At 36.1% G+C, this 13318-nt stretch overlaps 1 protein-coding gene across 1 annotated transcript; it reads right to left on the reverse strand.

The window, feature by feature from the left end:
- Positions 1 to 3280: 3280 nt before the first annotated feature.
- Positions 3281 to 4116, reverse strand: LOC130013577 (M-phase inducer phosphatase-like). The gene is made up of 3 exons (XM_056102304.1): positions 3782 to 4116; positions 3543 to 3660; positions 3281 to 3424 (listed from the first exon to the last, which is right to left on the reverse strand). Exons 1-3 carry the CDS (start codon positions 4114 to 4116, stop codon positions 3281 to 3283), a joined length of 597 nt encoding a protein of 198 aa, XP_055958279.1.
- Positions 4117 to 13318: the final 9202 nt, after the last annotated feature.

The following is a 13318-nucleotide window of genomic DNA, read 5'->3' on the forward strand; positions in this document are numbered from 1 at the left end:
TTAATCACATTATCACAGATCAGCTTCTAGATAAATTATAACAACTAACAAGAAATCACAAAAACAAAGGTTAACAATTTAGTATGGCGACTGGGCGACTCGGCGCGACCGACTGCGCTTTTCACCTGCTGTCCAGGACTTAGATCTGGTACGAAAATGGCGGAGATCACTCGAGTGGTCTTCGTGAAGCATTGGTAGATAAGCCTGGGGATTACATTGAGCCTAAAATATAAAAAATAAAGAGAACTTAAATTGTGTTTTCTTAAATATAATGTACAGAGACAACAATCAGTCTGTTTGTCATTACTTTATACATAGTTTATACATTTAATGTACATACCTTGTTACATTCGTAGAAAGCTTTATAACCTCCGTCTAAAAGATAAATTTCTGGATAATACAACTCTGGGTAACGATGACTGTTTTCTTTACGATCTAGACTTCTGAGCAATCTCATTCTGAAATAGAAAGTGAGAAAACATGAAATAATGGAAGATTTACAAAGTCCCGCTATTGGCATTTTCATTAGTATAGAAGTTTTATGTACGTTTATAATGAATAACTTGTGTGATAACTTACAATTTGGGACCTCTTTTTGATGAAAATTCACAATGAAAGACTAAAACTTGACGTTTGCATATAACATTCGCTCTCTGGTTCTCCAAAAAAGATCGAATTCCTTCCTCTGTAAATATATTCATAGCTCCTTGAATGTGACCGCCATCAAACTCGTAAGGGTAGCGACAGTCTATAATGGTATAATCTTGAGAATATTCTCCTTGCAGTAACCGACCCACGGTTTTAGATTCTATGGAAATGAGGTCGCTATGTTTTCCATCAATTGTTGGTAAACTGTGCTGTGTACTTGCATCACCAATTAAACACGGCTCGCTTTCCATTCTTTCCAAAGCCATTTTAATATCCACCTAAAAGTATATAACAAATCATTTATTATTTAAAGTACATGCAATACAATTTCGTCATTAGAAACGTTTAAGAGAAATATACTTTTGTATACACGTATAGTATAAAAAAATTCATAGTATTTACCTGCTGATTAATCATGGTCCTTTTTGACGATTTGCATTCCTGGACGTCTTCTTCTCGTTTACGCTTGTATGAAAACAGTGACCTTTTTGCTTTTATCATTGGTGACCGCTGGCATGAAGTTGAATGTGAAACAGATTCGGGAGAACTACCAAAACCACTATCACTGGAATCTTCGTCATCGCTGAGAAAATCGAATCTGACTGGTTTAAAGGTGTTTACTGACATCATTTCCTGAAGAAAATAAAATCAGAATTGTTTCAAGTTGTACGATTTGGGAAGAAAAAGAAGAAAAACGTTATTTTCCATTTACTTCGTTGTTTCAAACAAAACCTTTCAATTACTTACGGTGTATTGTGGAGATCTTACTGGACTCTGAAAATTGTAAAAAGACATGTTTCTGTAGAAAATAAGAGGTATGAGAGGAAATCTTGTAATGACATTTAATGGCAAAATGGTCGCGTTTTATACAGCATAGAAGCCATGTTGTGAGCACAGCTCACAATGGATTTAGAAGCACCGCCTCCATGTTTTTACAACTTGATTCAATCAGTCTCGTTAATAAATTTACACGTTGGATGATTGAATCATTTGATTTGATCAGTGAGTTAGTGTTCAATCATATTAATGGTGAAACCACGTGCTTGTTTTCTTATGATATTACCCGAAATAAAGTCATCTAAAGATCACAAGAGTTGTAACTCAATATTGTGACACCTTTAATCAGTTTCTGATTTATTTTGTTTAGTTTATAATCACAGATTTTCACATCACTATGTGATATAGAGAATAGCAAGTAAGATGATTCTGGGCGATATGTTATCACATAGAGGACTATATCCGGGCTACTTTAGTGCGTGTGGGAGGAACGGGGAAGATTTTGGATACATCACATATTATATTATTACCGCCATCAATGAAATCAAATGGGGTTTAACGTCCCACTATTCACCAGACAATGAATATGCGTGAACAATTAATCGAGTCTCTACATACAACTAGTCACTTTATTTTAAATTTATTCATGAATATGTTGCGTGCGTTTAAATAGCATGAATAGCGTAAAGAATTTTTTGATTTAAATACATTTCATTATAAATCAGGACAACTGATAGAAATCATGAACTTTCTCCCTGTTCATTACGATCACGCGGTCTGTCAACGTTGCAATTGTCATAGTAGCGACCCCAACGTTAAAAACTCCTGCATTCGGACGAATAATTTCAATAAAAATATACTGTTCCGCTGCGACTGGACTAATGAACTGTGATATGAGGGAATTTTGCCCGGACATCGGAACTACAGCCTACTCATATATCGATTTCCAATTGCCAAGAGATGTTTTACGTGTACTCCAATGTATGCACGGGAATAATAGAAGACGGACATCCTGCATACATTGTGCTATGGGGTATATTTTGCTAGGACAACCAAAACTGACATCGAATTCCAACTTTCAAGGGATCTTTTACGTGTACGCCAATATGTACACGGGAACTCACTATTTCGCCCAATCCGAAACTTTCTCGGCCAAGACAGGGAACGAACACGGGACCTCCAGGTTAGCTAGTCAACGTCCTACTGACTGATCCACTGTGGCTGACCTCAAGGTTAGCGAGCCAACATCCTACTCACTGAACTACCGATTCTCCCATACAGTCGTGCGTGCGCACCTTAATCTCGATTTGACCACGTTCGTTATTCTGGGATTTTGTTAGGGTCAATGACCAAAGGGGCCTCCCTCGATGAAATTGGAAGCTTTGAAGTTGAACTGAGATAAGGTTTAATGTCATAATTTTATGCACAAACCGAATTGTGAGGATTTGATAGCCCTATTTCCCATAGATTCGCTGTTTTTTTTACGGCGAATGGTCAATCAACATTTTAACTGTTTATTCAAGTTCGAAATTGGAAGGATACCCTGACGGTTACAATTTGGCTAGAAATGTCACTCCCAGCGCCTAATTACATTCACCGCGTGACCACGTCTAACCCAGGAAATTCTCGTATAAATTAAAAATGAAAGTTTTAATCCTTGTAAAACGTAATTTATTAGCGTGTGATATAACCACACATAACAGAACAATATTATATACAATTCTATAGATATAATTATAACAACAACATTTTAAAAACTTTAACAAGATAAAAACAATTAATCACATTATCACAGATCAGCTTCTAGATAAATTATAACAACTAACAAGAAATCACAAAAACAAAGGTTAACAATTTAGTATGGCGACTGGGCGACTCGGCGCGACCGACTGCGCTTTTCACCTGCTGTCCAGGACTTAGATCTGGTACGAAAATGGCGGAGATCACTCGAGTGGTCTTCGTGAAGCATTGGTAGATAAGCCTGGGGATTACATTGAGCCTAAAATATAAAAAATAAAGAGAACTTAAATTGTGTTTTCTTAAATATAATGTACAGAGACAACAATCAGTCTGTTTGTCATTACTTTATACATAGTTTATACATTAAATGTACATACCTTGTTACATTCGTAGAAAGCTTTATAACCTCCGTCTAAAAGATAAATTTCTGGATAATACAACTCTGGGTAACGATTACTGTTTTCTTTACGATCTAGACTTCTGAGCAATCTCATTCTGAAATAGAAAGTGAGAAAACATGAAATAATGGAAGATTTACAAAGTCCCGCTATTGGCATTTTCATTAGTATAGAAGTTTTATGTACGTTTATAATGAATAACTTGTGTGATAACTTACAATTTGGGACCTCTTTTTGATGAAAATTCACAATGAAAGACTAAAACTTGACGTTTACATATAACATTCGCTCTCTGGTTCTCCAAAAAAGATCGAATTCCTTCCTCTGTAAATATATTCATAGCTCCTTGAATGTGACCGCCATCAAACTCGTAAGGGTAGCGACAGTCTATAATGGTATAATCTTGAGAATATTCTCCTTGCAGTAACCGACCCACGGTTTTAGATTCTATGGAAATGAGGTCGCTGTGTTTTCCATCAATTGTTGGTAAACTGTGCTGTGTACTTGCATCACCAATTAAACACGGCTCGCTTTCCATTCTTTCCAAAGCCATTTTAATATCCACCTAAAAGTATATAACAAATCATTTATTATTTAAAGTACATGCAATACAATTTCGTCATTTGAAACGTTTAAGAGAAATATACCTTTGTATACACGTATAGTATAAAAAAATTCATAGTATTTACCTGCTGATTAATCATGGTCCTTTTTGACGATTTGCATTCCTGGACGTCTTCTTCTCGTTTACGCTTGTATGAAAACAGTGACCTTTTTGCTTTTATCATTGGTGACCGCTGGCATGAAGTTGAATGTGAAACAGATTCGGGAGAACTACCAAAACCACTATCACTGGAATCTTCGTCATCGCTGAGAAAATCGAATCTGACTGGTTTAAAGGTGTTTACTGACATCATTTCCTGAAGAAAATAAAATCAGAATTGTTTCAAGTTGTACGATTTGGGAAGAAAAAGAAGAAAAACGTTATTTTCCATTTACTTCGTTGTTTCAAACAAAACCTTTCAATTACTTACGGTGGATTGTGGAGATCTTACTGGACTCTGAAAATTGTAAAAAGACATGTTTCTGTAGAAAATATTAGGTATGAGAGGAAATCTTGTAATGACATTTAAGGGCAAAATGGTCGCGTTTTATACAGCATAGAAGCCATGTTGTGAGCACAGCTCACAATGGATTTAGAAGCACCACCTCCATGTTTTTACAACTTGATTCAATCAGTCTCGTTAATAAATTTACACGTTGGATGATTGAATCATTTGATTTGATCAGTGAGTTAGTGTTCAATCATATTAATGGTGAAACCACGTGCTTGTTTTCTTATGATATTACCCGAAATAAACTCATCTCAAGATCACAAGAGTTGTAACTCAATATTGTGACACCTTTAATCAGTTTCTGATTTATTTTGTTTAGTTTATAATCACAGATTTTCACATCACTATGTGATATAGAGAATAGCAAGTAAGATGATTCTGGGCGATATGTTATCACATAGAGGACTATATCCGGGCTACTTTAGTGCGTGTGGGAGGAACGGGGAAGATTTTGGATACATCACATATTATATTATTACCGCCATCAATGAAATCAAATGGGGTTTAACGTCCCACTATTCACCAGACAATGAATATGCGTGAACAATTAATCGAGTCTCTACATACAACTAGTCACTTTATTTTAAATTTATTCATGAATATGTTGCGTGCGTTTAAATAGCATGAATAGCGTAAAGAATTTTTTGATTTAAATACATTTCATTATAAATCAGGACAACTGATAGAAATCATGAACTTTCTCCCTGTTCATTACGATCACGCGGTCTGTCAACGTTGCAATTGTCATAGTAGCGACCCCAACGTTAAAAACTCCTGCATTCGGACGAATAATTTCAATAAAAATATACTGTTCCACTGCGACTGGACTAATGAACTGTGATATGAGGGAATTTTGCCCGGACATCGGAAATACAGCCTACTCATATATCGATTTCCAATTGCCAAGAGATGTTTTACGTGTACTCCAATGTATGCACGGGAATAATAGAAGACGGACATCCTGCATACATTGTGCTATGGGGTATATTTTGCTAGGACAACCAAAACTGACATCGAATTCCAACTTTCAAGGGATCTTTTACGTGTACGCCAATATGTACACGGGAACTCACTATTTCGCCCAATCCGAAACTTTCTCGGCCAAGACAGGGAAGGATACCCTGACGGTTACAATTTGGCTAGAAATGTCACTCCCAGCGCCTAATTACATTCACCGAGTGACCACGTCTAACCCAGGAAATTCTCGTATAAATTAAAAATGAAAGTTTTAATCCTTGTAAAACGTAATTTATTAGCGTGTGATATAACCACACATAACAGAACAATATTATATACAATTCTATAGATATAATTATAACAACAACATTTTAAAAACTTTAACAAGATAAAAACAATTAATCACATTATCACAGATCAGCTTCTAGATAAATTATAACAACTAACAAGAAATCACAAAAACAAAGGTTAACAATTTAGTATGGCGACTGGGCGCGACCGACTGCGCTTTTCACCTGCTGTCCAGGACTTAGATCTGGTACGAAAATGGCGGAGATCACTCGAGTGGTCTTCGTGAAGCATTGGTAGATAAGCCTGGGGATTACATTGAGCCTAAAATATAAAAAATAAAGAGAACTTAAATTGTGTTTTCTTAAATAAAATGTACAGAGACAACAATCAGTCTGTTTGTCATTACTTTATACATAGTTTATACATTAAATGTACATACCTTGTTACATTCGTAGAAAGCTTTATAACCTCCGTCTAAAAGATAAATTTCTGGATAATACAACTCTGGGTAACGATGACTGTTTTCTTTACGATCTAGACTTCTGAGCAATCTCATTCTGAAATAGAAAGTGAGAAAACATGAAATAATGGAAGATTTACAAAGTCCCGCTATTGGCATTTTCATTAGTATAGAAGTTTTATGTACGTTTATAATGAATAACTTGTGTGATAACTTACAATTTGGGACCTCTTTTTGATGAAAATTCACAATGAAAGACTAAAACTTGACGTTTGCATATAACATTCGCTCTCTGGTTCTCCAAAAAAGATCGAATTCCTTCCTCTGTAAATATATTCATAGCTCCTTGAATGTGACCGCCATCAAACTCGTAAGGGTAGCGACAGTCTATAATGGTATAATCTTGAGAATATTCTCCTTGCAGTAACCGACCCACGGTTTTAGATTCTATGGAAATGAGGTCGCTATGTTTTCCATCAATTGTTGGTAAACTGTGCTGTGTACTTGCATCACCAATTAAACACGGCTCGCTTTCCATTCTTTCCAAAGCCATTTTAATATCCACCTAAAAGTATATAACAAATCATTTATTATTTAAAGTACATGCAATACAATTTCGTCATTTGAAACGTTTAAGAGAAATATACTTTTGTATACACGTATAGTATAAAAAAATTCATAGTATTTACCTGCTGATTAATCATGGTCCTTTTTGACGATTTGCATTCCTGGACGTCTTCTTCTCGTTTACGCTTGTATGAAAACAGTGACCTTTTTGCTTTTATCATTGGTGACCGCTGGCATGAAGTTGAATGTGAAACAGATTCGGGAGAACTACCAAAACCACTATCACTGGAATCTTCGTCATCGCTGAGAAAATCGAATCTGACTGGTTTAAAGGTGTTTACTGACATCATTTCCTGAAGAAAATAAAATCAGAATTGTTTCAAGTTGTACGATTTGGGAAGAAAAAGAAGGAAAACGTTATTTTCCATTTACTTCTTTGTTTCAAACAAAACCTTTCAATTACTTACGGTGTATTGTGGAGATCTTACTGGACTCTGAAAATTGTAAAAAGACATGTTTCTGTAGAAAATATTAGGTATGAGAGGAAATCTTGTAATGACATTTAATGGCAAAATGGTCGCGTTTTATACAGCATAGAAGCCATGTTGTGAGCACAGCTCACAATGGATTTAGAAGCACCGCCTCCATGTTTTTACAACTTGATTCAATCAGTCTCGTTAATAAATTTACACGTTGGATGATTGAATCATTTGATTTGATCAGTGAGTTAGTGTTCAATCATATTAATGGTGAAACCACGTGCTTGTTTTCTTATGATATTACCCGAAATAAACTCATCTCAAGATCACAAGAGTTGTAACTCAATATTGTGACACCTTTAATCAGTTTCTGATTTATTTTGTTTAGTTTATAATCACAGATTTTCACATCACTATGTGATATAGAGAATAGCAAGTAAGATGATTCTGGGCGATATGTTATCACATAGAGGACTATATCCGGGCTACTTTAGTGCGTGTGGGAGGAACGGGGAAGATTTTGGATACATCACGTATTATATTATTACCGCCATCAATGAAATCAAATGGGGTTTAACGTCCCACTATTCACCAGACAATGAATATGCGTGAACAATTAATCGAGTCTCTACATACAACTAGTCACTTTATTTTAAATTTATTCATGAATATGTTGCGTGCGTTTAAATAGCATGAATAGCGTAAAGAATTTTTTGATTTAAATACATTTCATTATAAATCAGGACAACTGATAGAAATCATGAAATTTCTCCCTGTTCATTACGATCACGCGGTCTGTCAACGTTGCAATTGTCATAGTAGCGACCCCAACGTTAAAAACTCCTGCATTCGGACGAATAATTTCAATAAAAATATACTGTTCCACTGCGACTGGACTAATGAACTGTGATATGAGGGAATTTTGCCCGGACATCGGAACTACAGCCTACTCATATATCGATTTCCAATTGCCAAGAGATGTTTTACGTGTACTCCAATGTATGCACGGGAATAATAGAAGACGGACATCCTGCATACATTGTGCTATGGGGTATATTTTGCTAGGACAACCAAAACTGACATCGAATTCCAACTTTCAAGGGATCTTTTACGTGTACGCCAATATGTACACGGGAACTCACTATTTCACCCAATCCGAAACTTTCTCGGCCAAGACAGGGAACGAACACGGGACCTCCAGGTTAGCTAGTCAACGTCCTACTGACTGATCCACTGTGGCTGACCTCAAGGTTAGCGAGCCAACATCCTACTCACTGAACTACCGATTCTCCCATACAGTCGTGCGTGCGCACCTTACTTAATCTCGATTTGACCACGTTCGTTATTCTGGGATTTTGTTAGGGTCAATGACCAAAGGGGCCTCCCTCGATGAAATTGGAGGCTTTGAAGTTGAACTGAGATAAGGTTTAATGTCATAGTTTTATGCACAAACCGAGTTGCGAGGATTTAATAGCCCTATTTCCCATAGATTCGCTGTTTTTTTTACGGCGAATGGTCAATCAACATTTTAACTGTTTATTCAAGTTCGAAATTGGAAGGATACCCTGACGGTTACAATTTGGCTAGAAATGTCACTCCCAGCGCCTAATTACATTCACCGCGTGACCACGTCTAACCCAGGAAATTCTCGTATAAATTAAAAATGAAAGTTTTAATCCTTGTAAAACGTAATTTATTAGCGTGTGATATAACCACACATAACAGAACAATATTCTATAGATATAATTATAACAACAACATTTTAAAAACTTTAACAAGATAAAAACAATTAATCACATTAGCGACCCCAACGTTAAAAACTCCTGCATTCGGACGAATAATTTCAATAAAAATATACTGTTCCACTGCGACTGGACTAATGAACTGTGATATGAGGGAATTTTGCCCGGACATCGGAAATACAGCCTACTCATATATCGATTTCCAATTGCCAAGAGATGTTTTACGTGTACTCCAATGTATGCACGGGAATAATAGAAGACGGACATCCTGCATACATTGTGCTATGGGGTATATTTTGCTAGGACAACCAAAACTGACATCGAATTCCAACTTTCAAGGGATCTTTTACGTGTACGCCAATATGTACACGGGAACTCACTATTTCGCCCAATCCGAAACTTTCTCGGCCAAGACAGGGAAGGATACCCTGACGGTTACAATTTGGCTAGAAATGTCACTCCCAGCGCCTAATTACATTCACCGAGTGACCACGTCTAACCCAGGAAATTCTCGTATAAATTAAAAATGAAAGTTTTAATCCTTGTAAAACGTAATTTATTAGCGTGTGATATAACCACACATAACAGAACAATATTATATACAATTCTATAGATATAATTATAACAACAACATTTTAAAAACTTTAACAAGATAAAAACAATTAATCACATTATCACAGATCAGCTTCTAGATAAATTATAACAACTAACAAGAAATCACAAAAACAAAGGTTAACAATTTAGTATGGCGACTGGGCGCGACCGACTGCGCTTTTCACCTGCTGTCCAGGACTTAGATCTGGTACGAAAATGGCGGAGATCACTCGAGTGGTCTTCGTGAAGCATTGGTAGATAAGCCTGGGGATTACATTGAGCCTAAAATATAAAAAATAAAGAGAACTTAAATTGTGTTTTCTTAAATAAAATGTACAGAGACAACAATCAGTCTGTTTGTCATTACTTTATACATAGTTTATACATTAAATGTACATACCTTGTTACATTCGTAGAAAGCTTTATAACCTCCGTCTAAAAGATAAATTTCTGGATAATACAACTCTGGGTAACGATGACTGTTTTCTTTACGATCTAGACTTCTGAGCAATCTCATTCTGAAATAGAAAGTGAGAAAACATGAAATAATGGAAGATTTACAAAGTCCCGCTATTGGCATTTTCATTAGTATAGAAGTTTTATGTACGTTTATAATGAATAACTTGTGTGATAACTTACAATTTGGGACCTCTTTTTGATGAAAATTCACAATGAAAGACTAAAACTTGACGTTTGCATATAACATTCGCTCTCTGGTTCTCCAAAAAAGATCGAATTCCTTCCTCTGTAAATATATTCATAGCTCCTTGAATGTGACCGCCATCAAACTCGTAAGGGTAGCGACAGTCTATAATGGTATAATCTTGAGAATATTCTCCTTGCAGTAACCGACCCACGGTTTTAGATTCTATGGAAATGAGGTCGCTATGTTTTCCATCAATTGTTGGTAAACTGTGCTGTGTACTTGCATCACCAATTAAACACGGCTCGCTTTCCATTCTTTCCAAAGCCATTTTAATATCCACCTAAAAGTATATAACAAATCATTTATTATTTAAAGTACATGCAATACAATTTCGTCATTTGAAACGTTTAAGAGAAATATACTTTTGTATACACGTATAGTATAAAAAAATTCATAGTATTTACCTGCTGATTAATCATGGTCCTTTTTGACGATTTGCATTCCTGGACGTCTTCTTCTCGTTTACGCTTGTATGAAAACAGTGACCTTTTTGCTTTTATCATTGGTGACCGCTGGCATGAAGTTGAATGTGAAACAGATTCGGGAGAACTACCAAAACCACTATCACTGGAATCTTCGTCATCGCTGAGAAAATCGAATCTGACTGGTTTAAAGGTGTTTACTGACATCATTTCCTGAAGAAAATAAAATCAGAATTGTTTCAAGTTGTACGATTTGGGAAGAAAAAGAAGGAAAACGTTATTTTCCATTTACTTCTTTGTTTCAAACAAAACCTTTCAATTACTTACGGTGTATTGTGGAGATCTTACTGGACTCTGAAAATTGTAAAAAGACATGTTTCTGTAGAAAATATTAGGTATGAGAGGAAATCTTGTAATGACATTTAATGGCAAAATGGTCGCGTTTTATACAGCATAGAAGCCATGTTGTGAGCACAGCTCACAATGGATTTAGAAGCACCGCCTCCATGTTTTTACAACTTGATTCAATCAGTCTCGTTAATAAATTTACACGTTGGATGATTGAATCATTTGATTTGATCAGTGAGTTAGTGTTCAATCATATTAATGGTGAAACCACGTGCTTGTTTTCTTATGATATTACCCGAAATAAACTCATCTCAAGATCACAAGAGTTGTAACTCAATATTGTGACACCTTTAATCAGTTTCTGATTTATTTTGTTTAGTTTATAATCACAGATTTTCACATCACTATGTGATATAGAGAATAGCAAGTAAGATGATTCTGGGCGATATGTTATCACATAGAGGACTATATCCGGGCTACTTTAGTGCGTGTGGGAGGAACGGGGAAGATTTTGGATACATCACGTATTATATTATTACCGCCATCAATGAAATCAAATGGGGTTTAACGTCCCACTATTCACCAGACAATGAATATGCGTGAACAATTAATCGAGTCTCTACATACAACTAGTCACTTTATTTTAAATTTATTCATGAATATGTTGCGTGCGTTTAAATAGCATGAATAGCGTAAAGAATTTTTTGATTTAAATACATTTCATTATAAATCAGGACAACTGATAGAAATCATGAAATTTCTCCCTGTTCATTACGATCACGCGGTCTGTCAACGTTGCAATTGTCATAGTAGCGACCCCAACGTTAAAAACTCCTGCATTCGGACGAATAATTTCAATAAAAATATACTGTTCCACTGCGACTGGACTAATGAACTGTGATATGAGGGAATTTTGCCCGGACATCGGAACTACAGCCTACTCATATATCGATTTCCAATTGCCAAGAGATGTTTTACGTGTACTCCAATGTATGCACGGGAATAATAGAAGACGGACATCCTGCATACATTGTGCTATGGGGTATATTTTGCTAGGACAACCAAAACTGACATCGAATTCCAACTTTCAAGGGATCTTTTACGTGTACGCCAATATGTACACGGGAACTCACTATTTCACCCAATCCGAAACTTTCTCGGCCAAGACAGGGAACGAACACGGGACCTCCAGGTTAGCTAGTCAACGTCCTACTGACTGATCCACTGTGGCTGACCTCAAGGTTAGCGAGCCAACATCCTACTCACTGAACTACCGATTCTCCCATACAGTCGTGCGTGCGCACCTTACTTAATCTCGATTTGACCACGTTCGTTATTCTGGGATTTTGTTAGGGTCAATGACCAAAGGGGCCTCCCTCGATGAAATTGGAGGCTTTGAAGTTGAACTGAGATAAGGTTTAATGTCATAGTTTTATGCACAAACCGAGTTGCGAGGATTTAATAGCCCTATTTCCCATAGATTCGCTGTTTTTTTTACGGCGAATGGTCAATCAACATTTTAACTGTTTATTCAAGTTCGAAATTGGAAGGATACCCTGACGGTTACAATTTGGCTAGAAATGTCACTCCCAGCGCCTAATTACATTCACCGCGTGACCACGTCTAACCCAGGAAATTCTCGTATAAATTAAAAATGAAAGTTTTAATCCTTGTAAAACGTAATTTATTAGCGTGTGATATAACCACACATAACAGAACAATATTCTATAGATATAATTATAACAACAACATTTTAAAAACTTTAACAAGATAAAAACAATTAATCACATTATCACAGATCAGCTTCTAGATAAATTATAACAACTAACAAGAAATCACAAAACAAAGGTTAACAATTTAGTATGGCGACTGGGCGACTCGGCGCGACCGACTGCGCTTTTCACCTGCTGTCCAGGACTTAGATCTGGTACGAAAATGGCGGAGATCACTCGAGTGGTCTTCGTGAAGCATTGGTAGATAAGCCTGGGGATTACATTGAGCCTAAAATATAAAAAATAAAGAGAACTTAAATTGTGTTTTCTTAAATATAATGTACAGAGACAACAATCAGTCT

The sequence above is a fragment of the Patella vulgata genome, chromosome 7 (assembly GCF_932274485.2).
Source record: "Patella vulgata chromosome 7, xgPatVulg1.2, whole genome shotgun sequence".
Taxonomy (NCBI): domain Eukaryota; kingdom Metazoa; phylum Mollusca; class Gastropoda; family Patellidae; genus Patella; species Patella vulgata.